At 43.0% G+C, this 25249-nt stretch overlaps 1 protein-coding gene across 2 annotated transcripts in view; it reads left to right on the forward strand.

The window, feature by feature from the left end:
• CFAP47 (cilia and flagella associated protein 47) overlaps positions 1-25249 on the forward strand; it is a 1062207-nt gene that overhangs the window by 997577 nt on the left and 39381 nt on the right. For both annotated transcript variants that reach the window (XM_033947561.1, XM_033947559.1), the window contains exons 61-62: positions 21100-21271; positions 23542-23703. In XM_033947561.1, the coding sequence (XP_033803452.1) occupies positions 21100-21271; positions 23542-23703 (334 nt within the window). The remainder of the gene's footprint in view (positions 1-21099; positions 21272-23541; positions 23704-25249) is intronic.

The following is a 25249-nucleotide window of genomic DNA, read 5'->3' on the forward strand; positions in this document are numbered from 1 at the left end:
AAAAAAAAAGGCAAAAACAGACAGCAGATGCAGTTAATCAAACTAGCATTAAACTTTCTTTTCTTTACTGTTCTTCAGCCTCTTCCAATAATGAGGCCTCAGCTCTCCAGAGAGCTTATGGGTCTGCTTTATAACAATAACTTGGTTTAGTCCACAAAAATAGTAGTCTTTCATTCAAATCACAAAACAAAAATAGGAAAGCCTCTGGCAATCACCTAATATGGCTGCCAGGAAACAGGAGAGAGAATATCAGGTTCTGCACAAGTTTGGGCCTTCCTTCAGGCTTCAAATTCCCACCCAGATATCAGCAAAAACCTCTCCCTCATTCTCTCCCAGCTTTCACCCCAAAACAATATTCAAAAGCCAGCTTCTCAGCCTACAAACAGTAAAGAAAAACAAAACACTCACTGCTTGTGGCTTACATTCCAATTCACTTGCATTGGTTCAGGCTGATAGTCATTCACACTAGCACAAGCCTCCTGAAAATCCATAGGTTCCTGTAAGGAAGTCACCTCTTCAGGCTGTGCACAATTATCTAGCTCCATCGGTTGGGGTTTGTTGTCCCTGTCCGGTTCCCCAGGGTTTTTAGGGAGGAAAGACCCAAACTTCCTCCCTAGCTGGCCTCCTTTCTTACTGACTGGGCCAGGCTTATATTCCCAAGGGCAACGCCCTGCTTGCTCAGATCTGGCTGAGATCCAAGGACCTCTTGGGCTCCCCTGGTGGTTACTGGAATTATTCAGCTCAAACCCAGCCTGTCCTTTTCCAATTCCTCCCCGGGTTTTCTTTATTACTCTCTTCTTTTCTGACTTAACTGGAATCTGAACTGGGGAAAGGTCTGGCTGGTCACAAGGTATAGAATCCTGCCTAACTTGGGTGCCAGCATTTATGCCAGGTTTCAGCAGTATTAAGCACTGTTCTGTGAAAGGCACGCACCCTTTGTAAAATACCGCTTGGCGCCAATTTTTTGGCACTTATTTTTGAGGGTCGTTTATAGAATTTCTTGCTATATGCTCCTATATTGATATATAATCCTGGCTGGGAAACTAGATAAATAAAACCAGACAGACCTACAACGCATTCCGAAAATCTATCAAAACCATTCTGACAAATTCATCACCTAAACAGACCAATCCGCGCTCACTACGTTTATCCCCCCTACAAACCCGAAGCAATCTTCAGCCAATTTCTACCCCTCTCTCTTTCCCTTCCCCTTTCAACCCCTCTTACATTCCCTCCCCTACAACCCTTTTCTTCTGTAACATTCCCCTCATGCATTTGTAATTCGCTGAATGTCCAGCCTTCTTTCGATGTGAACTGCCTAGAAGTCGTCTGACTATGGCAGTGTCGAAAAATAAAGTTATTATTATTATTATATGCGCAGGAAAATTACTTTATAAAATTTACCCCCATGCCGTGAAAAATTAAACAGAAAGGCACAACTGTGTTCACTCCTTCGAAAATAAAATGAGTCCATCGAGGTAAACCTTTGATAGTTGTCACATTTCAGGAGGAACGATGCTGACTTTACAGGTTCATCCAAAGAGAGGCACCACACTGGAGCCGAATTTCCACATCAGGTCATTAGTTTGTAAGCTATTACTGGTATAAATTACTGCGCCTGTCACAGAAGCTGCCTGAATTCAGCAGGCAGGACTGTATGAATTAAATATAAGCCTCAGTGAAATGTGAACAGATACCAGCTCCAATATTCTCCGTTGCCTGGATTTAGGATACCTGCAGACTCCAGTGTTTTTCAACTCTTCACTTCACCAATATACAATGCAGCAACTAATCATTCTGAAAACGGAAACTCAAATGACCTAATATTTTAAGAAAAGGAGAAAATTAGTTTGGCTGCATCTCGCTGCTTGTTACAGAATGATATATCATGATCGCTCCCATTCAGTGGAACGGAAACCGTGAGCGATTGACCTTGTGCTAAATCTCCTTGTGGATCAGTTTACACTGCAATATACAGAAAACAACCCACTTTTGTTCCGAATGAAAATCCTAGCTGCCTAGCATAACATACATTATAATGACAGATCTAAATTGATGTGTATAATACTTATTTTCTGCAGCTAACACTGGCAATGAGTCAAGCCATATCTACACTGCCAACTGGGCGGGATTTTAGGGGAAAACAAGTTTCATGTAGCATGAAAATTCATTTCTTCCTCGTAGTCTCAATGCCGCAAAGTTGCTGAGCTGGATAAATCACGGCACATCTTTTAACGTTCTTCTCTCGGTTCTGGACTTCACAGCGCATAAGCGATGTTCTGGCTTCTGTATAATCTTTCCACGTTTTCAGATTTTTCAGAATCAAGGACCCAAAACAAGGGCCGCAAAACTAGAAGAGACACAGTTCATCAATCCGGGTAGGTTAGGGTCTAGTTATCAAACCAAGCTATCTTGGGAAAGATACATTTATTAACGAGTTAGAGAGGCTGCTCATGCCAGGGGAACTAGACAGGTAGGGCGGAAGGAAGGGGCATGCACTGCAGGGGGTCAGAGAAGAGGGTGAGAGGGGTGCCACCAGCCCGGACACTCTTAACGTTACCCTTCTCCTCCACTGCCAATTTCAGACTTTGTTCCTTTCATTTAGCTGCCCCCTATACCTGGAATAAATTACCCGAGTTTGTCTGTCAAGCCCCTTTCCTTGTTTAAAAGCAGACTGAAAACCCACCTTTTTGATATAGCTTTCAATCCTTAACCCTACTCCTCTGCCCTCCAACCTAGACCGTTCCCCTTGACTGTATCCATGACATCCTGTTTGTTTGTCTTGCCTGTTTAGATTATAAGCTCTTTGGAGCAGGGACTGTTTTTTTCTTTGTGACTCTGTGCAGCGCTGTGTGCGTCTGGTAGAAATAATTAATAGTAGTAATCGTAGTAGTCATACTTGCTTTTAACCCACTCTTCTTGCATCAAAAAACATCATGGCACATGGTATACATCGATCAAACGATGTGGATTACCCGATTATTACATATAATGTAAATTTAAAACAGAGGAAAAAAGACCTCAAAAAACCCCTGGAATATAATCAAACAGACTACAGCCAATTGAGGTTGGTTTTCATCACTGGTCAAAAAACCCCTGTGTAATTTTTAATTTTTTTATGTGATATTGCATTTATTTTTATCAAATCTGTGCTATATTTATATAATGATAGAATGTGCTTTGGTAAATTTTCTACCCCACCTTTTGTTTTTTCCTTTTTACTTACCATACCCTATAATGTAACTATATCCGCTTCCCTCTCTCTCATGTTAGTCATAATTGGAATTTATTGTTACTATGTTAAGTTTCTTTATTGTATTTTATTATAATATGTACATCGCCTAGAAATTGAAATAGGCGATTTATCAAAAGCAGAAATAAACTTGAAACTTGAATATCAAAATTTTCATATCAAAATCTCTCTTGTTTATGATTGAGCTTAAAAGAACCAGCAGCTCTAGGTAAAAATTCAATGTTTGAGAAAACACATTGCTTTTGAATATCAAGCACTTATCTTAATGACCTGACGGAGGTCCCATCCGTTTCGCTCCAACGGGCTTCTTCGGGGGTATCAATAGAGCTTGTGTAATGCCGGCGCAAAAATTTTTTATATTGCTCACATATTACTTTCCGTTCTCTCGCGCTTCCTCTCCCGTCTTTTCTCTTTTTGTACTAAAAAAAAAAAAAAAAAAACAACAACCAACAGAGTGGTATGAGGGTATGGGATTCTGCAGGAGAGGCAGAAGACAAAGCAGAGTTGTAGCACCGAGATCTGTTGGGTTTTTGTTTTTAGTACAAAAAGAGAAAAGACGGGAGAGGAAGCGCGAGAGAACGGACAGTAATATGTGAGCAATATAAAAAATTTTTGCGCCGGCATTACACAAGCTCTATTGATACCCCCGAAGAAGCCCGTTGGAGCGAAACGGATGGGACCTCCGTCAGGTCATTAAGATAAGTGCTTGATATTCAAAAGCAATGTGTTTTCTCAAACATTGAATTTTTACCTAGAGCTGCTGGTTCTTTTAAGCTCAATCATAAACAAGAGAGATTTTGATATGAAAATTTTGATATTCTATCATCATATAAATATAGCACAGATTTGATAAAAATAAATGCAATATCACATAAAAAAATTAAAAATTACACAGGGGTTTTTTGACCAGTGATGAAAACCAACCCCAATTGGCTATAGTCTGTTTGATTATATTCCAGGGGTTTTTTGAGGTCTTTTTTCCTCTGTTTTAAATTTACATTATATGTAATAATTGGGTGATCCACATCGTTTGTTGATCTTTGTATCATTTTCTGGACACTCAAGTACATTTCCATTTAATAATTCAGTTTATACATAGTATACATCACCAGTAATTGGCTTCTCACTCTGCCCCACATTTGTGGTCCAAGATTCCTAAAACTAATTCAGATCCAGAATGTCTTGACACATTCATTGTTCATGATTGTGGAAAGTTATTCATGTCATGAACCATTCAACGTGGTATAAATGCACACAAGGCAAGTCTCATTTATGTTTGTTGAATTTGGACATATCGCTGAATCCAACACGTGGACCTAAGCGGGTTACAATACTAATAAAAAAAAGCTTTAGGAAAGAAACTCCAAAGAAAGATAGGAAAGCAGTATATTCACACAATAAAAGAGGGCTAAAACTAAAGATTAATCAATTGTAGTGGAACAGATAAAACTTATCAAATTGATCTCCTGATCACCCCAGGATATTCATTGGATTCAGAGAAAGCAGTAAAGATACATCATAACGGAATAAGATTAAAGGCTTGTTCAAAGAGTAGAGTCTTTAGTAGAACCTTAAACTTTTGGAAACTTGTTTCCAGATGGATATATGATGAAAGATCATTCCATGATTTTGGCGCTAGGAAAAATTAAAAAAGCAGATTTTCTTGTGGTCTCATAGTGGGCTTGATGAGTTGGAAGTACCAGATGGTTTGCATCCATGGACTTCAATTGACGTGATGGAGTATAGGGGATAAGAAAACCGATTCAGGCCTCCTTTTATCAAGCCGCATTATGGTTTATTGTTGCCGGCTGCTGCGCAAAAGCACCGACGTAGCAGCAGGTGATTTTAAAAAAACCTAACGCAGCTTGATAAGAGGGGACTTAGAGAGGTGCTAAGGTTAACTGGTATGTAATGATTTATGAGATAGACATAGAATTTTGAAGAGTGGACAGTACTGAACAGGTAACCAGTGTACACACAAGAATAATGGTGTCAGTTTATCAAAGCGACAGGCATGGCAGAGAAAGCGTCTAGTGGTATTTTGAAGGGTCTGTAGACATTTCACTTGGACATTTGTCATTTCTGCATAGATAATATTGCAGTAGTTGAGTTTTGAGATAATGAGTGCATGTATAAGGATGTGCAGTGACTTGAAATCGAGAAAGGAACATAATGAGCATAATTGACGTAGGGAGTAAAAACCTGAGCAGATAATGGAGGAAATACATTCCTGAAAAAGACAGTGGTGAATCAAAGATGATACCCAGATGACAAAAGGTGGAGACTGGCTGGATTGATTGATCAATAAAAGTGGGAGAATGGAGGGAGTTGGTAAAGATCCAGTAATCCAGCAAGGAACTGTTTTATCTGGGTTAACATAAGACCATAAGAAAATAAGAATTGCCGCTGCTGAGGCAGACCAGTGGTCCATCATACACAGCAGTCTGCTCCCGCCGCGGCCCCTAGGTCAAAGACCAGCGCCCTAACTGAGACTAGCCCTACCTGCGTACGTTCTGGTTCAGCAGGAACTTGTCTAACCTTGTCTTGAATCCCTGGAGGGTGTTTTCCCCTATGACAGCCTCCGGAAGAGTGTTCCAGTTTTCCACCACTCTCTGGGTGAAGAAGAACTTCCTTACATCCGTACGGAATCTATCCCCTTTTAACTTTAGAGAGTGTCCTCTCGTTCTCTCTACCTTGGAGAGGGTGAACAACCTGTCTTTATCTACTTTGTCTTTAGTCCCTGGAGGGTGTTTCCCCCTATAACAGACTATGGAAGAGCGTTCCAATTTTCTACCACTCTCTGGGTGAAGAAGAACTTCCTTATGTTTGTACGGAATCTATCCCCTTTCAACTTTAGAGAGTGCCCTCTCGTTCTCCCTACCTTGGAGAGGGTGAACAACCTGTCTTTATCTACTAAGTCTATTCCCTTCAGTACCTTGAATGTTTCAATCATGTCCCCTCTCAATCTCCTCTGTTCGAGGGAGAAGAGGCCCAGTTAAGTACAAGGCCCAGTTAAGCACAAGGCAGTGATTGCCTAACCTTAGTGAGATGGTGGAGAGGCATAACTATAGGGGATCCTGGTCCGGATGAAAAGGAGAGCAAGGATAGACTAATCAAATGTCATCAGCGTAAATAAAACAATTTGTATTGTAGGTTTGGATAAGAGTTGCTAGAGGACTAATAAAAATATGAAACAATAGGGGAGAGAGTAATGAACCTTGTGGGTCCCTGCAGACGAGACTGTGACTCTTTGAAAGTTTGTGATGAAGAGAAACTGAATATGAACATCCAGATAGAAATGACCAAAACCAGGACCAAGCTGTGCCAGCAATTCCAATATCTGCAAGCCTTGCGAGCAGTAAATGGTGGTCTACCAAGTCAATAGCAGGTCTAATGATACCTGCAAGGAATTTGTAACAAAGCTCCATAATGAGAGGACATAGGGAGAAGTTAAAAGTTGATAGGCTCAGGAGTAATCTAAGGAAATACTTTTTTTACAGAAAGGGTGGTAGATATGTGGAATAGTCTCCTGATAGAGGTGGTGGAGACTGAGACTGTATCTGAATTCAAGAAAGTGTGGGACAGGCAAATGGGTTTTCTTACGGAGAGGATGGAGATAGTGGATACTGTAGATGGGCAGACTGGATGGGCCATTTGGCCTTTATCTGCCTTCATGTTTCTATGCCAGCCATCAAGTGTGAGGAAAGTGGATTGGGTTTCAGTTGCTTCACCATTTCTGTAGAGGGATTTCAAAAAAATCTGGCTTGCTAGCCTTCTTCATTGTTATGAAAGCAATTGTCATTCTCTTTGGTGGCAAGCAAGACTTGCAAATAAGGGCATAAAGCTTTCAGTTGGAAAATCTTGCCAAAGCAGCTGTCCTTAGCACCCCCAAAGCTTTAGGTGTTTATTTTGCAATTAAATTATTCCTTTATCTTGGAATGTTTATAGATTCTCTTTTGCAAGAGGTATCCAACAATTTAAATGATCCCTTCCTTCTAGAAAAGGAATTAAAGGAGTCAAGATCTTTAGCCAATCATTGATTTTTAAGCTTTCTCAACTTTGGAATGATCTTCCGTTTCCTTTAAGAAGTTCTGGTTCTCTTTTATTTTTCTTGCAATTTTGCCATTATTCTTATGGTTTTATTTGTTAGGTTAATTATTGTAACCGAGTCGAGCTTTCTTAGAATGAAGACTCGGTATATAAAGCCAAGCCTTAGATTAGATTAAAAGCACAGGAGTTCTGCTTGAAGAATGCAGCATAACAGGTCTAAAACACATTCTCTTACGCTTCTGCGCCTGGCGTCATGATTGTTACAATTGTCCGGGTTCTCCCTACTTACGTAGACGTAGCAAGACCCGGACAACTGCAACAATCAGAATCGAGCGGTTAATTCAGCATATTGTGTGACATTACAAAGCACAAGTCCTGTCCCTCGTTGATTCATCTGTTCTTTCTTTGTTATACACGGAACTGGAAACTTTTGTGCTCGCAAAACTGTGATCATTGGATTCAGTCGCACAACTGACAATTTTCAGGGGACACAACGTTTTTTTCTTTGCCTCCAGCAGCTGCTATTTTGTTTAGGCAGCAAGTGTATATCAAGGAACTGGCTGGAAACAAATATTAACGTATTCACAGAGGTTTTCCATAATATGATAATGTGCTGGTCTTTAGGGTTTGCATGTCTGATGAAATTGTAATTACATTTAGCTGCTTTCAATGGCACCAAATTGCATTTCTAAGGCAGCTTCACTGTTTTCAAAGGAGCAGCCAAAATGTCTATGCTCCAGGTCTCGCATTTGACACTTGGAGACATGGTTTGTCCTCCGGTGTTAGACATTTCCAAATGTTCCAACTTAATAGTGGTCGTGAGAAGAGACAAGAAACATTACCAGTTAGCCTTGAGCATGAAAAAGAAATATTTATTAGCAGACGTGCATCACTTCAGCTGAAGAATAGGTTGAAAGCCCTTTTTTTAAATTAAAATACAGTCTGATATTAATGCTTTAATACAGGCAACTGATCAGAATCTCTCTTTGCTCATTAACTCTCAAGCCCCTGGATTTCCAGGTAAACTGGTAAAGCTTTGCTTTGTGACGCACGTATTAATCACCAGCTATGGCCAGTATTACCCAGTTAAGCTTACCCACATCTGTTTTTTTTCCTGTGGTAGACACCCAATAATCCCCTTTCTTACCCCTCCAACATAGTCTTACTTATGAAAATGTATTATTTCTAAAACATTTGTCTTAATTTGAGCTTGTCGTATCAGAACCATAACTCAATCTGAAGGAATCTTTTTAAAGATGGATCAGGGAATGTGGTACATTAGTCACAAGAGTCAAGTGTAAACAGTGGGCAAAGTGGAAGAAATAAATCTGAGACGGCTAGTCTGCTTTTGAAGGAACAATATTGGTTGCCATTGAAAAAGAGAATCGCTTGTATGGCCTCGAGAGCCGGAGCCAGGTCAGGTTTTCAGGATCTCCACAATAAATATGCCTGAGATAGATTTTCATCTCAAGGAGGCAGTGCATGCAAATCCATCGCATACATATTCATGGTGGAGATTCTGAAAACCTGACCTGGCTCCAGCTCTCGAGGATCGGAATCACCTACCCCTGGCCTATAAGAATAGCCTTACTGGGTCAGACCAATGGTCCATCAAGCCCAGTAACCCGTTCTCACGGCGGCCAATCCAGGTCACTAGTACCTGGCCAAAAACCCAAGGAGTGGCAACATTCCATTCAGAATCTCAAAGAATAGCAAGATTCCGGAATCCCAGAGAGTAACAAGATTCTAGAACCCCAAAGAGTGGCAACATTCCATGCGGAATCCCCAGAGTATCAACATTCCATGCTACCAATACAGGGCAAGCAGTGGCTTTTCCCGTGCCTTTCTCAATAACAGACTATGGACTTTTCCTCCAGGAACTTGTCCAAACCTTTCTTAAAACCAGCTACGCTATCCGCTCTTACCATATCCTCTGGCAACGCGTTCCAGAGCTTAACTATTCTCGAGTGAAAAAAAATTTCCTCCTTTTGGTTTTAAAAGTATTTCTCTGTAACTTCATCGAGTGTCCCCTATATGAATTAAACTGTAGTGGATTAATTTTTGATATTAATATTTTCAGGTCTTTTAATAATTCAAGATCAATGCAGAGCTTTAAATTAAATTTTCCTTCTCCTCTGCATATTCGCTTCACAGAGAGAGTGGTTGATCATTGGAACAAGCTTCCAGTGCAGGTGATCGAGGCAGACAGCGTGCCAGACTTTAAGAATAAATGGGATACCCATGTGGGATCCCTACAAGGGTCAAGATAAGGAAATTAGGTCATTAGGGCATAGACAAGGGGTGGGTAAGTAGAGTGGGCAGACTTGATGGGCTGTAGCCATTTTCTGCCGTCATCTTCTATGTTTCTATGTTTCTATGAGTGGTTGACAGCTTTGTTTTCCTTGGGTCCCTCATTGATTACATTGGCGGTTTGACAGCAGAGATCAGGCGATGATTAGCAATGGGACGTGTAACCATGGTGAGCATGGACCAAATATGGAAGTGCAAGGACATCCCAGTCACCATCAAACAAAGACTGATCACTGCCATTGTGTTCCCCCCAATCGTGACATATGGCTGCGAGACATGGACACTCATGACAGCAAATAGAAGAAAAATTGTAGTGCTAGAGACTTCTACAAATCCCATGGACAGCTAGGATCACCAACAAAGATGTTCTTGATCGTATAAATCTAGTGTTATCCCTGGAAGGCAAGATTACCATGTTTCATGTTTATTAAAATTTGATGCATACACTTTTAATATTAATTTCAAAGTGAATTAAAAATGTAATAAAATTAGGGTGACAAAAACCACTTAGTTAACATAAAAACATAAGAATTGCCGCTGCTGGGTCAGACCAGTGGTCCGCTCCCGTGGCGGCCCTTAGTTCAAAGACCAGTGCCCTATCAGAGTCTAGCCTTACTTGCGTATGTTCTGTTCCAGTAGGAACTTATCATACCTTTTCTTGAATCCCTGGAGGGTGTTTTCCCCTATAACAGCCTCTGGAAGAGCGTTCCAGTTTTCCACCACTCTCTGGTACTTACAATGACAAATTTATAAACAGACTTACAGGAGAGAGGCTGAAACTACAAACATTGAAGTATAACATATTAGGATAGGGAAGGAAGGAAGGAGCAAAATGCTTAAAGGAGAAGAAAGAAGTCTGCAGCAATGCTATCAGTGAAAAGGACAGATACTGACCTATTTTGGACATGTGATGAGGGTGAATTCACTCAAAAAGGAGGTGCTACTTGGAATGGTCAGTGGTCAAAGGAAGCAGGGGAGACCAAAGGCCTGTTGGCTGGACACTATCCAGAATAACTCGGGAATGAACATCAAGCAATTGAAAGAAGCCGTGGAAAACAGGGAAGCAAGGAAGGACTGGCCTACAGAGCATCCAAGGGTCGGACATGACTGAATGAATAGTACTGTTGAAAATCAAGGACCCAAAGTGTGGCATAGTCTGTTATTAAGTTTGCATCAACTTGAGGCGCATTATCAGCTCAGGAAAATGTTGAAGACATATCTTTTTGATCATTAACTATTCTTGAATATCTGCTAATACTTGTAGAACCTAATCTGAGGGTATATATATTGTACACAGCATTGAATCCTTGTTGAAATTTTGTGGGATATAAAACACAGTACGAGATGGTCTAATTATTTTATTTATTTCTTCCACATACCTATACAAGCTCTTGGCGACATTACAGAGGAAGGGGTTAGAAGAGGGTAGGGAGGACAATGGAGGGCAGGAAGATACAGGAGGAAAAGAGGATACAAGTGATTAGATGTCAAATAGATAAGTTTTCAGTTTCTTCCGGAATTTGGTGTGGTTAGGTTCTGTTCTGGTCATTTCAGTAAGGTCGTTCCAAGTTTTTACGCCTAGAAAAGTGAGCATGGAGTGGAAAACACGCTTGTATTGCAGATTTTTTGTGGATGGGAGATTTAGAAGTGTTCTGTTGAGGGTTCTGCGGGAAGTAGATCATGCCTTGGAAAAGAGTTGGATGAGAGGAGCTGCGGAGTTTCCGTAAAGTATACGGTGAATGATGCATGCAGTTTTGAAGGTTATTCGTGACGGGATGGGTAGCCAATGCAGTTGACTGATGAAGGCTGTAATCGAGGCACTAATTAGGCACTATTGGAGTAAGAATCATACCTTATGGCTTAATTAAAGTATATTTCAGAATGTCAAAGTAAATTCAATCTTGTTGAGCTAATTTTATGAAGATTTTTCCACAATTATTCCGCAAGCAACTGAAAACCTGGCTTTTCACTAAAATGTAATTCTCTCCCCTCTTACTCTTCTCTTCTATATATAAGTTCATGTAAACCTTTTTTTTCCTTCTCTTCCTATATTTTAAGTTCTTGTAAACCTTTTTTTTCCTTCTCTTCCTATATTTTAAGTTCTTGTAAACCGTGCCGAGCTCCACAACATCCCGTGGAGATGATGCTGTATATAAACTTAAGGTTTAGTTTAGTTTAGTTTAAATAAAGCACGATTTACATGCGGACACAAGCTTTTGTGAAATCCTGAGTGCGAGATAATGCCTATTTATATACGCTGAGGCTAGACTCGGTAAATGGCACGCAAGATTCAGCACCAAAAGAAAATTGGTACCAAACGGTATTCTTTAATCTTATCCAGAATGCTGCAGCCAAGCTGATCTTTGCAAAACGCAAATTTGACCATGTCTCCCCACTCCTAACCAATCTTCACTGGCTCCCAGTGATTCCCAGAATTCATTTCAAATGCTCCTGCCTGGCTTTCAAGATCATTCACGGCATCCTCCCTCCCCTAATCCCACTATCCTTTAACGCCTCGAGGCCTGCTACCACCAGATCCGCCCAGTCATAAACTATCCTTCCCCTCTCTACACGGTATCCTCTACGCAGGCAAACTGGGAAAATCCCTTCTCTCTAAAATCACAGGCCTTTGGAACGATCTCACTACCCCGCTGCGGAACCAGGGCTCCCTCTAATTATTCCACAAACAACTGAAAACCTGGCTATTCTCTAACATATAACTTTATTTCCCTGCTTATATTCCCTCTATTTATATGCTCCTGTAAATCTCTCTCCTTTCTCTCCTTTTGTTTTTAAGCTTTGTAAACCGTGCCGAGCTCCACTTCCGTGTAGAAGATGCGGTATTTAAACTTAAGGCTTAGTTTAGTTTAGTTTAGGGTGTTCCAGGATAGGCACTCTTTGTAGGATAACATGTAGCGCTGGGATTTCCGCCCAAATTTCGGCGCAAGGATTTACACCAACTGAAACCTGGCGTAAATCTCGGGGCGTAAGTTAGGCATGGATCTCGGGTATTCGGTGACACCGCGCCCATCTTTAGTGAACACGCCTGACTCCGCCATGCTCCTCTCATGACCACACCCCCTTTTGAGCTGTGCACTATAAGATTTGCGCTTGGATCTTAATAGACTTACCCTGAAATCCAAATTGGTACCAATTAACACTAATAACTAATTGATACCACCAAGTTATTGATGCTAATTGGCGCTTTAGCCATTTTAATTGCGCACACATCTCGGAACAGCATGCAATCTTGCTTGTGAACATTTGCATTCCATTTCTAGATTTTCCCAATGAGAGGGCAATTCTAAAAAGGGAACCTGTTCGATAAAGGAAAATAGGCATCTATTTTGTCTCATAGACTATTGTTGCCACTGGGTATGTACATGTGCATGTGTTGAGGTGTGAGCATTTGCACCAGCAATAGAGCTGGGGAGACATTTATTTATTTATTCAATTTTCTCTACCGTTCTCCCAGGGGAGCTCAGAACGGTTTACATGAATTTATTCAGGTACTCAAGCATTTTTCCCTCTCTGTCCTGGTGGGCTCACACTCTATCTAATGTACCTGGGGCAATGGGGGGATTAAGTGACTTGCCCAGGGTCACAAGGAGCAGTGTGGGATTTGAACCCACAACCTCATGGTGCTGAGGCTGTAGCTTTAACCACTGAACCACTCTAGAAATCAAAATGCAGCAAAAGTGAACCAAGTCTAGGACAATGAAGCCACTGTGACATCACTGCTGAGGTTGGCTCTTATTGGTGGAATGAGGCATTGTGACATCACAGGATCAGCTCTGGTTACCAGACACAGACACTTTGCACTTATTCAATTTTCTTTGCTATTCTCCCAGGGGAGCTCAGAACGGTTTACATGAATTTATTCAGCTACTCAAGCATTTTTCCCTGTCTGTCCTGGTGGGTTCACAATCTATCTAATGTACCTGGGGCAATGGGGGGATTAAGTGACTTGCCCAGGGTCACAGGGAGCAGCGTGGGTTTGAACCCACAACCTCAGCTTTAACCACTGCACCACTCTAGAAATCAAAATGTAGTAAAAATGAGCCAAGTATAGGACAATGAAGCCTTTGTGACATCACTGATCAGGCTGGCTCTTATTGGTGGAATGAAGAATTGTGACATCACAATGCCAGCTCTGGTTACCAGAGATAGAAGCTTTTCACACTATATATTTATTCAATTTTCTATACCGATTTCCCAGGGGAGCTCAGAATGGTTTACATGAATTTATTCAGGTACTCAAGCATGTTCCCCTGTCTGTCCTGGTGGGCTCACAGTCTGTCTAATGTACCTGGGGCAATGGGGGGGGGATTAAGTGACTTACCCAGGGTCAGAAAGAGCAGCGTGGGTCTGAACTCACGACCTTAGGGAGCCAAGGCTGTAGCTATAACCCCTGTGTCACACTCTCAGATATAGTGTGGTAGGAGATAGCATGGCAAGAACGGTCAGACAGAGATGGCAGACATACTTAACAAAGCATGGCAAAACCTAACATGGCAAATATGTTGTGGCGAGACAGCATGGTGAGCATAGTATTGCAGAACATGGTATTATGAAGCATGGCATGGCTTGGCAGAACTGGTAAGAGAAGCGTGCATGATGGAGCATAGCATGGCAGACATGGAATAGCAACCATTGTGTGGCAGACATGATATGAGAGATTGTAGCGTGGCAAGCATGCATCCATGTGACTTTCCGTATTCTATAAGTTACATGCATGTAACCCACCTATGCTGTGCCTGGATTCTGCTCATGTGACCACCCACATGCAAAGTCCATTGCATTAAAGGCCAGCACATAATGGATTATTGTCATTACACCCTGTGTGTTCACAACTACTTGTCCATGACTAGAATACTGGCATTATTTACACATGAACCTGCTGTCAAAATCTACCTGACTCCTTCTAGAATCATCTTATTGGAGCATGGGCAGTCCCAGGGAGGTGTTTGAGTAGAATTGCGATGCGGAAGTTCGTCTTAGAAACATAGAAACATAGAAAATGACGACAGAAAAGGGCTATAGCCCATCAAGTCTGCCCACTCTATTAACCCTCCCTAACTACCCTCCTAGAGATCACACTCAGGTGGCGATACCTTTACACTTCCCTCGTAGAGATCCGACGTGGGCATCCCACTTATTCTTGAAATCAGGCACGCTGTTGGCCATGATCACCTGCTCTGAGAGCTTGTTCTAATGGTCAACCACTCTCTCTGTGAAGAAATACTTCCTGGTGTCGCCATGAAATTTCCCGCCCCTGATACAAATTTGTGCAAGAGAATTGGTGAGCCTATTTGATAAGGCGCATTCAGGTTTATATTGCCTTTATAAAATTAGGTGTGACTTTAGATCTTTCACGTAAGTGTCCTGTTATATAATTAGTCCTCAATAGAACGGGGACAGATGATTCTTTATTCACTAAAAATACTTGACACTGCCAGTGTTTCGGCTCTTGGCCTGCATCAGGGGACTCTTAAGATGTATTTCATACAAATTATTTACAAAAGTAGTCCCGATGTTAATTTAGACTGTTTACCATGATCTGCATTCAACAAACACTTTCTTCGCCCCTTCCTCTCTGAGCAAACTACCCAGACCGTTATTTGGACTTTCGTAACCTCACGCTTAGATTACTGCAATCTACTTCTAACTGGTCTCCTGCAGTGCCGCCACGCCCCACTGCAATCTATGCAAAACTCTGCTGCAAGGCTCATCTTCTATCAACCTCACTACGCTCGTGTCACTCCTCTCCTTAAGTCACTTCACTGGCTCCCTCTCCGCCTTCGCATACAGTTCAAGCTCCTATTGCTGGCCTACAAGTGGGTTCATTCTGCTGCCCCTCAATATCTCTCCTATCTCCTTATATACCTCCCAGAGAATGCCATTCCTCAGATAAGTCACTCGTAGCGTTACCCTTCTCCTCCACTGCCAATTCCAGACTTTGTTCCTTTCATCTAGCTGCCTGGAATAAATTACCCGAGTTTGTCCGCCAAGCCCCTTCCCTTGTTTAAAAGCAGACTGAAAGCCCACCTTTTTGATATAGCTTTCAGTCCACAACCCTACTCCCCACTAACCCAGCCAGCAGATTAACCGTTCCCCTTAACTGTATCCATGACATCCTGTTTGTCTGTTTAGATTGTAAGCTCTTTGGCGCAGGGACTGTCTTCTTTGTGACTCTGTACAGCGCTGTGTACGTCTGGTAGCGCTATAGAAATCATTCATAGCAGTAGTGTGAAGAGTTTCAGTCTTTGGGAAGCAGAGCTGAGCTTGTGATGTCATAATGACTCATTCCACCAATAAGAGCCAACCTCATCAGTGATGTCACAATGGCTTGATTGTTCTATACTCTCCTCTGCCCTCCAACCCAGCCAGCAGATTAACTTTTCCCCTTAACTGTATCCGTGACATCCTGTTTGTCTGTCTTGGCTGTTTAGATTGTAAGCTCTTTGGAGCAGGGACTGTCTTCTTTGTGACTCTGTACAGTGCCGCGTACGTCTGGTAGCGCTATAGAAATGATTGTAGTAATAGTAGTAGTAAGCTGTGGCACCTTTAATTGGATCAGTACAAGAATTCTAGATGAGCTTCTGAGACCAATAGACCCTTTTTAAATGAACCCTTGCTCGGCATTTCTTTTAATCTAACATTACATAACATAACATCTTATTTGTATACCATGATATACCATAGAGTTCGATGTTGTTAACAAGAATTATCTAAAGAACAAATACAAATACAAACAGTCTAGAAATAGGACAAGATCAGCGTTAGATATAATCACAGTTCATTAATACGAAAATCCAAATAGGGTAAACAGCCTGAAAGTTATAGATAGAGATACCCAAATGCGGGTAGCAGGGGGAGGAGGGCAGGACCTGGTATTAGAAGTATCCGTGCATGGAGCATTTACAGTCATCTGAGAGGTTGAGCGTGAGTAATGTGCCGAAAGAGCACAGAACATCAGAATTGCTGCTGCTGGGTCAGACCAGTGGTCCAGGAAAAGTCTAACGCGGGAAGCATGAGCCGTTGGATGTAAGGGGGATTTTCCTTGATACAGTCCATTCGGGGCGAAACATAGTCTATGTCGGAGTGCCTACCCCCACCCGCGTAGATGAAGATGAGTATATTTTGATATTTAAAGTATTTATATTCATATAGATAAAAATCGATAACGAAAAAAAGTATTATAGAGGCCTATGATGACCATGGGTGCCAATTGAGTCTGTATGATCTTAAAAGCTTATAGACATACAGTACGGTACTTCTGAGGTCTGTTAGCCTGAACAACTATTAAATGGCTTAAGTTGAAAGACTCCTTCTAGTCATTTATTGCTTTATATTAAAGGAGGTCTGAAACATTTGAGCCTGGTAGTGTTGGCTTATATATTTAGAAGCACATATTCCAAGATGGCACACAACTGGTCCCAGGGACATTGTTTGTGTGGAAAAGGGTTCGATTTATATCATATAGTTTACATTCCAGCAAGTTGGGGGCCTAACTTAATTAGTAATTGGCTTCAATTATGACCTTTAAGAAGCTCATAATTGAAAACAAATAAAGACGATTTCATTGGGTGATAGATGCCTATCTTAGGACTTGATTCTACAAAAGATAGGCATCATCTAACTCCAAAGTGTTTAGAGCAGTGGTCTCCAATAGAGAATGACACGGTGACAAAATTCATCACCGTTCCCGTCCCCGCGGATAACCGCGGGAAATAATCCCATGTCATTTTCTAGTGTCTATTTCAACCTCAGTCCTTCTACACCAGCATTCTTCAGAGCAAAGCTTGAGGGTCAGTGGTTGTGGCCATTCATACTCTGATTCTTATGGGAGCCAAGGATAATGAAGCCATTGTGACATCACTGATGTGATTGGCTCTTAGGCACTGGTGGAATGAGGCATTATGACATCACAATATCTGCTCTGGATACCAGAGACTGTCATTCTGTAGTGTCTGTTTCAACCTCAGTCCTTCTACACCGGCATTCTTCAAAGCAAAGCTTGCGGGTCAGTGGTTGTGGCCATTCATACTCTGATTCTTATGTGAGCCAAGGATAATGAAGCCATTGTGACATCACTGATGTGATTGGCTCTTAGGCACTGGTGGATTGAGGCATTATGACATCACAATATCTGCTCTGGATACCAGAGACTGTCATTCTGTAGTGTCTGTTTCAACCTCGGTCCTTCTACACCGGCATTCTTCAAAGCAAAGCTTGCGGGTCAGTGGTTGTGGCCATTCATACTCTGATTCTTATGGGAGCCAAGGATAATGAAGCCATTGTGACATCACTGATGTGATTGGCTCTTAGGCACTGGAGGAATGAGGCATTATGACATCACAATCTCAGCTCTGGAATGTTGCTGCTCAATCTCAGCATTCTTCAAAGCAAAGCTTGCGGGTCAGTGGTTGTGGCCATTCATACTCTGATTCTTCCCTCTCTCCTTAAAGAATGATATGAAGATGGTTTCCCGCGGTTATCCGCGGGAATGGGAACGGTGATGAATTTTGTCACCGTGTCATTCTCTACTCTCCAACTCAAACCCTTTGCAGAGCCACATTTTGGATTTGTAGGTACTTGGAGGGCCTCAGAAAAAATAGTTAATGTCTTATTAAAGAAATGACAATTTTGCATGAAGTAAAACTCTTTATAGTTTATAAATCTTTCCTTTTGGCTAAATCTTAATAATAATATTGTCATTTATAGATAAAGAGCCATATGATCAAGAAACTGTTTTATTTTACTTTTGTGATTATGATACATATACCGAGGGCCTCAAAATAGTACCTGGCGGGCCGCATGTAGCCCCCAGGCCGTGAGTTTGAGACCACTGGTTTAGAGGTAGAGAAAGACTTAGCTGCCACTAGGTTCAATTCTCTAAAGGACTTAGACACCTATAATGTAGGCCTCTAAAATCCTGGCCTACATTGCAGGCGCCTAAGTTTTAAGTTAAGCGCAGTTCTGTAATAGGCGTCTAAGTGTGACTTGACAAGAGATGCCAAGAACTCTTAATGCCTTATCCCTGTACTCTACTTACATGTGCTCGATGTCTCTATACTGTGTCTGACTGTCTCCCTCTCTACATGTATTCGACGACTTCATTGTAATTATTTTTGCTGATTGTCCAGCTCTTCTTGTTGTAAACCGCCTAGAACTACTATGGCTTTGGCGCTATCTAATATAATAAAATGGTAGGACGCGCATGCGCACTAAAAAAATCGTGTTCCCTGAGCTGTCGCGTTTTTTTTAGTGAGCATGCGCGGGTTGCACATCACCAGCCAATCGCCTCCACAGGCCGGACCGCAGCCAGACGGACCGCGGGAAGGGAAAGGGGGAGGGGAGGAGGGCTTTGAGGGAGCCGGCTGTCGGAGGAGGGCAGACGCGGGCCCAGGAGCAAGTCTAGCTGTACAATCCTGTCCCTTAAGCCGTGGTGGCGGCTTTGAAAACGTCTCCCTTAGTTCTTTGTTCGATTTTTTTTTAAAGTTTAACGCTGCCGCCGTGGCTCCTCTCACGATCCCAGCCTGTGTCAGAGAAGGCTTCCGACGCAGGCGGGATCGTGAGAGGAGCCGCGTCAGCATCTTTAAACTTAAAAAAAAAAAAATCCAGCAAATAACTAAGGGAGCCGTTTTATCTGCATGCTGCTACGAAGGAACAGGTGAAGGGGAGGGAAATGCTGATGCTGATGCACAGGGAGCAGGCAGGCATGGCAGGCAAACAAGGGGAGAGGGAAAGGGGGCTGCTTTGAGGTGAGGGGTTTGCTGGGCCAGCAGCAATCATAGGGGGGAAACAGAAGGGGGCCACGGAGCAGGCAGGCATGGCACAAAAGGGGGCAGGGGCATTGGAAAACGGGGCTGTTTTGGGGGGAAGGGTGTGCTGGGGGCACACACCAAGAAATAGGCAGGCATGGCGCAATGGAGAAATACAGGCAGGCAGGGCACAAGGCAGAGACACAGACAGAAAGAATGACAGACAGACAGACAGCATCCAAGCACAGAGAGAGAAAGGAAAAAAAAAAACAGTCTACTCTAGCACCCGTTGGACAGGGGGAGAACGAAAGAGATGCTGATGGACAGGGGGGGTGAAGAAAAAGGAACGGAGGACTAATGTTGGACAGGGGGAGAAGGAAACAGGTGCTGCTGGACAGGGGGGAGGTAAAACAAAGGGAGAAGGGCTGCTGCTGCATAAGGAGAGCAGTGAAGGGGTGGTGGTGGACACAGGGGAGGTAAAAGGAAGGGAAAATGGACAGGGGGAGCAGGCAAGGGGTGGTGATGGACAGCCAAGGAAAAAGAAAGGCAGAAAGAAAAAAAGCGGCTAAGGAGAGAGAGAGAAAGAAATAAAGACAGACACACACACATATGTTCTAGCACCCGTTAATGTAACGGGCTTAAAGACTAGTATAAGAATAAAATTATTATTATTATTTACAGAATTTCCCCCTTCATGTCTCCTTACACAGAAATGTTGTACATTTCCTTCATTAAATAAGTTTTAGTTTCATTGAAGCAGGTTCCTCTTCTTTGGTTTGGGAGTTTCTTTCTGTACCTTTCAGGTTCCCACACATTGAGAACGAGCCTGTATTAGGACTCCAGATCGTAAGCCTTCATTTGCACTTACCGTGTATACTCGAATATAAGTCGATCCAAATATAAGTTGAGATCCCATTTTCCCCCCAAAAAGGAGGAAAAATGGTTGACTTGAATATAAGTTGGGTGGCTTAATATTCAGGTGCCCTGCCCTGTCAGGCTTTGCACCCAGCCCCCTCCCTGCCAAGCTCTGCACCCAGCCCCCTTCTCTCCCTCCCCTGTCAGGCACTGCACTCAGCCCCCTTCCTTCCTTCTTTCCCTTCCTCCCTGTCAGGCTCTGCACCCAACACCCTCCCTTCCTTCCCCAGTCAGACTCTGCACCCTCCCTCCCAAGCTGTGCAACTTGTCCACCCTCCCTGCCCTATCCTCGTACTTCCTCTGCCGATCCCTGATGGTCCTGAGGCGCAGTGGGCAGGAGTGAGCTTTCCGAGCTCCTGCCCTGCTGCTAACCGGCTGTCGCGAGATTGAGTTTCTTCGGCTTCTGAACGGCATCGAGCAGGAGCGTGATTTGGCGTTGCTGCCCGGCGCTGAGCGGCTTCCTTATTGGCTCCCGTGAATTCTCGCGAAATCCCGCTTTATATTCAAGTATATACGGTACCTTTTAGGTTCCCCCTTCTCTTCTCTCATCTAACCCAACTGATGCGGAAACAATCCTCTGCCAAGCCCCTCAGCTTGCAGGGTCCTGTGAAACCTGGTACGTCAATCCTATGTTTTCACAAGCTCTTTTTCTCCCAGGGGCTGTGAATTCTGTCTGCACAACATCCCCCAAATGCACACAACTTACGAACTGGAGACTAAGCTCAAGAACTGAACCCCGATGTCTTGAATGATAATGCAGGGGACTCTTGTAGTCTATAAAATTGTGTTTCTCTATTTATTCAGGCTTTGCTACAACAGAAGAATTTTTATACGAGATTCAGTATGAATCTAAAAAAATTAAATCCCAAATGGACTCTTCTGTGGCTCTTAATTTGGTGAGAAAAGATCGGAACCCACAGTCTGGAATTGTCACATTAGTCTTCGATATCATATTTTTACCAGTCCAGCCAATGAAGTAAGTACAATGTTAAAGTCACAGATTGTTTTATTGAATAAACAGAGAGCCAGAGCCAGGTCAGGTTTTCAGAATATCCACAATAAACATGCATGAGATAGATTTGCATCTCAAGGAGGGCAGTGCATGCAAATCCACCTCATGCATATTCATTGTGGATATCCTGAAAACCTGACCTGGCTCCAGCTCTCGAGGACCGGAATTGCCAACCCCTGTCTTAGGCCAGAAATGGGATAGAATGGGAGGGACTAGGGCAGGGGTAGGCAAAGAGGGCTGGAATCCAGTCGGGTTTTTAGGATTTGCCCAATGAATATGCATGAGATAGATTTGCATCTCAAGGAGGCAGTGCATGCAAATTCATCTCATACATATTCATTGTGGATATCCTGAAAACCTGACCTGGCTCCGGCTCTCGAGGACCGGAATTGCCTATCCCTGACCTAGTACATACCCACTCCCCCTTCCAATCGGCTTTTGATATGTTTCAGATTCAGCTCCTGTTTCTGTCTCGAGGAGGCTAATATTATTATTTAATAGACTATAACAAAGGGAAATGATTCAGAGCATAGAAAGACCTGAAAATGCTGAGGTGCTCTATCACCTTTCTGATGACACATGGCCTTCCTAGCAGTTGACTCAATAGCCTTGTCTGTATCCAAGTGTTTCATTAGTTTTTCAGATCTTTATAATACTTTGGCTCTTTTCTTTTAATCAATGTCTTCCATTGAATTCAGCATGGGTGAAAGCTAAATCCAGAATAAAGGAAGATTAGTGTATTTGATTATTGATCATAAAGGGGGTCTAGTGGTTGAGTGGAAGGCAATGGAGATCACTCTGAGGAAAGGGATGTTACCAGTGGTGTGCCTCAAGATTCTGTTTTTTTAAACATTTTTAGAAACGATATTGCTGAAGGGTTGTCGGGTAAGATTTGCCTCTTTGCAGATGATACCAAAATCTGCAATAGAGTAGACATGCTGGATGGTGTGAATAACATGAAGAAAGACCTGGCGAAGCTTGAAGAATGGTCTGAAATTTGGCAGCTAAAATTTAATGCTAAGAAATGCAAGGTCATGCATTTGGGCTGCAAAAACCCAAGGGAACAGTATAGTTTAGGGGTGAAGAACTTATGTGCATGACGGAAGACTTGGGTGTGATTGTATGTGATGATCTTAAGGTGGCCGAACAAGTTGAAAAGATGACGGCAAAAGCTAAAAGGATGCTAGGTTGCATAGGGAGAGGTATAGCCAGTAGGAAAAAGGAGGTATTGATGCCTCTGTATAAGACTCCGGTGAGACCTCATTTAGAATATTCTAGAGGCCGCACCTTCAAAAGGATATAAAAAGGATAGAGTCGTCCAGAGGAAGGCTACTAAAATGGTCTGTGGTCTTCATCATAAGGCATATGGGGACAGACTTAAAGATCTCAATCTGTATACTTTGGAGGAAAGGCGGGAGAAGGAGATATGATAGAGACGTTTAAATACCTATGTGATGTAAATGCGCATGAGTCAACTCTCTTTTATTTGAAAGGAAGCTCTGGAATGAGAGGGCAGAGGATGAAGTTAAGAGGTGACAGGCTCCAGAATAATCTAAGGAAATACTTTTTTACAGAAAGGGTGGTAGATGCATGGAAGAGTCTCCTGGAGGAGGTGGTGGAGACAGAGACAATGTCTGAATTCAAAAGGGCCTGGGATAGGCACTGGGATATCTCAGAAAGAGATAATGGTTGCTGTGGATGGGCAGACTGGGTGGGCCTTTTGACCTTTATCTGCCATCATGTTTTTATGTTTCTATGTTAGGAGTCCTATGGGTATCCTGGGATGTCACAAAGAAATCTTTCATTCTACTGCTCTAATAAAGTGGTGGAATTAAAAATTAACATGAGGGAAAGAAGAAAAAAATTGGTGTTAAGCAAGAGCCCTAAAGAAGCCTTCAGTCTTGTGTGCCCTCCCCTCCCTTGCCCACCCCCAGCATCATCCTAGACTGCTCACCCTCCCTACTGGTAAATCTTCAAATATTTAGAATTTGTGTAGTTGCTTTGTCCTACTGTGGTTGCTCTTTGGTACCTTCCAGAAACTGTTGCACCGCCTGGTTTTAGCTAATGTTTTGGCCATCCCTGACAAACACAAGCTGCTGCGAGAGTGGGCCTTCACCCAAGACTCTCTATCTATTGCAGTAAAGATACTCAATTTTCTTTGTATTTGAGCATTAATGTTTTGAGCATTCATCTCCATGCATTAGGCTTGCTAATTATTGCTTTGATACGTGTAGGCAATCAGCCACGCTGGTGGTACAGTCTGCGACGGGTGGTCTCTGGAAGTTTCCCCTACTATTTTCTGCCACTGAACCAGCTGTAGATGACACAATCAATATCGTATCAATTGGAGTAAACAAGGAATCGGCGATTGGCTTCAGACTTACAAGTCAGACGAGGTGAGCAAACGTAGAGTATGATTCTGGGGTCTCCTGAACCACTACTTTTGTATGTTCCCAACACCTATATGCAATCCGGTCATATATCATTTCCAAATTCACACCGCGGCTCTGGTTCACCTTTTAAGTATAGTGCTTTATACTGGAACTGCCAGCATCCAATTTTCCTTTCTTTAAACAAATCTAAGACCTCGCTTGTTGCAGGTTTCTGGGTCTCGCTGCGTCTTTGTCAGGTAGAAACCGACATTTCAGCCACCGTGCTGTGGCTTTCTTCAGGGTTGTAACCCTGCTTAACGGGGGAAAAACATCTTTAAACCTACCAGAGACTTTTCCATTCTATGAACTTTCACAACAAAATTCAAATTTCTGACCAACTGACTTTCCCGCCAGAATTCAAATTGGTGGACTTCTCTGTTCCCAATCAGGTCAGTGAACGCACTATTTCCAAAGTCACACTGCAAGAGCATACCCTGAAGAAATCCACAGCATGGTGGCTGAAATGTCGGTTTCTATCTGACAAAGACGCAGCGAGACCCGGGAACCTGCAACAAGCACAATGCCAGCTGTGGAAACTCTGAGAGAACATCTAAGCCAGCTCCACGGGGAGAACATCTTTAAACCTACTAGAGACTTTTCCATTCTATGGACTTTCCCGCCAAAATTCAAATTGCTGACCAACTGACTTTCCTGCCAAAATTCAAATTGGTGGACTTCCCTGTTCCCAATCAGGTCAGTGAACGCACTATTTCCAAAGTCACACTTCAGAGCATACCCTGAAGAAAGCCACAGCATGATGGCTGAAACGGCAGTTTCTACCTGACAAAGACGCAGCGAGACCCGGAAACCTGCACCAAGCATAATGCCAGCTGCAGAAACCCTGAAAGAAAATCTTTGACCTGCTTTTTCTAGAAAGAGTACAGTTTGCTTCCAGATTCTATAGAGGGCATCCAGATTAGAGAATGACATGGTGGTTGTTACCCGCGGCTAGCTGCGAATAGCCGCGGTTAACCCGCCGAAACGGGGAAGAAAAAATAGTGACCTCTGCGGGGACGGGGACGAGGACAAGGCCATTCACCGCCCCGTGGAGCGGTGAATGGACTTGTCTCCGCAGTGAGGCAATCAAGGATCGCGCGGTCCCCACCTGCCCGATCGCAGCGTTCTGCCATCTCCCTCCCTCCACCTCACCTTAGTTGTAGAGCACTGTTCTTCAACCGCCGGTCCGCAGGAAATTTCTTCCGGTCCGTTCAGGGCCGGCAAGATTAAGGGACTGGCGCGAAAAAAAAAAAAAGCCTCCCTCCTTTTCCCCTGCTCTTACCGCCATGCTGCAGCTGCTAAAGCCGACAGGAAGTCTTTCCGACGTCAATTCTGAAGTTGGAGAGGACATTCTGGGCCAGCCAGGCAGCGATTGGCTGGCCCAGAATGTCCTCTCTGACTTCAGAATTGACGTCGGAAAGATTTCCTGTCGGCTTTAGCAGCTGCAGCATGGCGGTAAGAGCAGGGGAAAGGAAGGAGGGAGGCTTTTTTTTTTTTTGAGCGGCAGGGAGGG

This window comes from Geotrypetes seraphini, chromosome 6 (assembly GCF_902459505.1).
Source record: "Geotrypetes seraphini chromosome 6, aGeoSer1.1, whole genome shotgun sequence".
Lineage (NCBI taxonomy): Eukaryota > Metazoa > Chordata > Amphibia > Gymnophiona > Dermophiidae > Geotrypetes > Geotrypetes seraphini.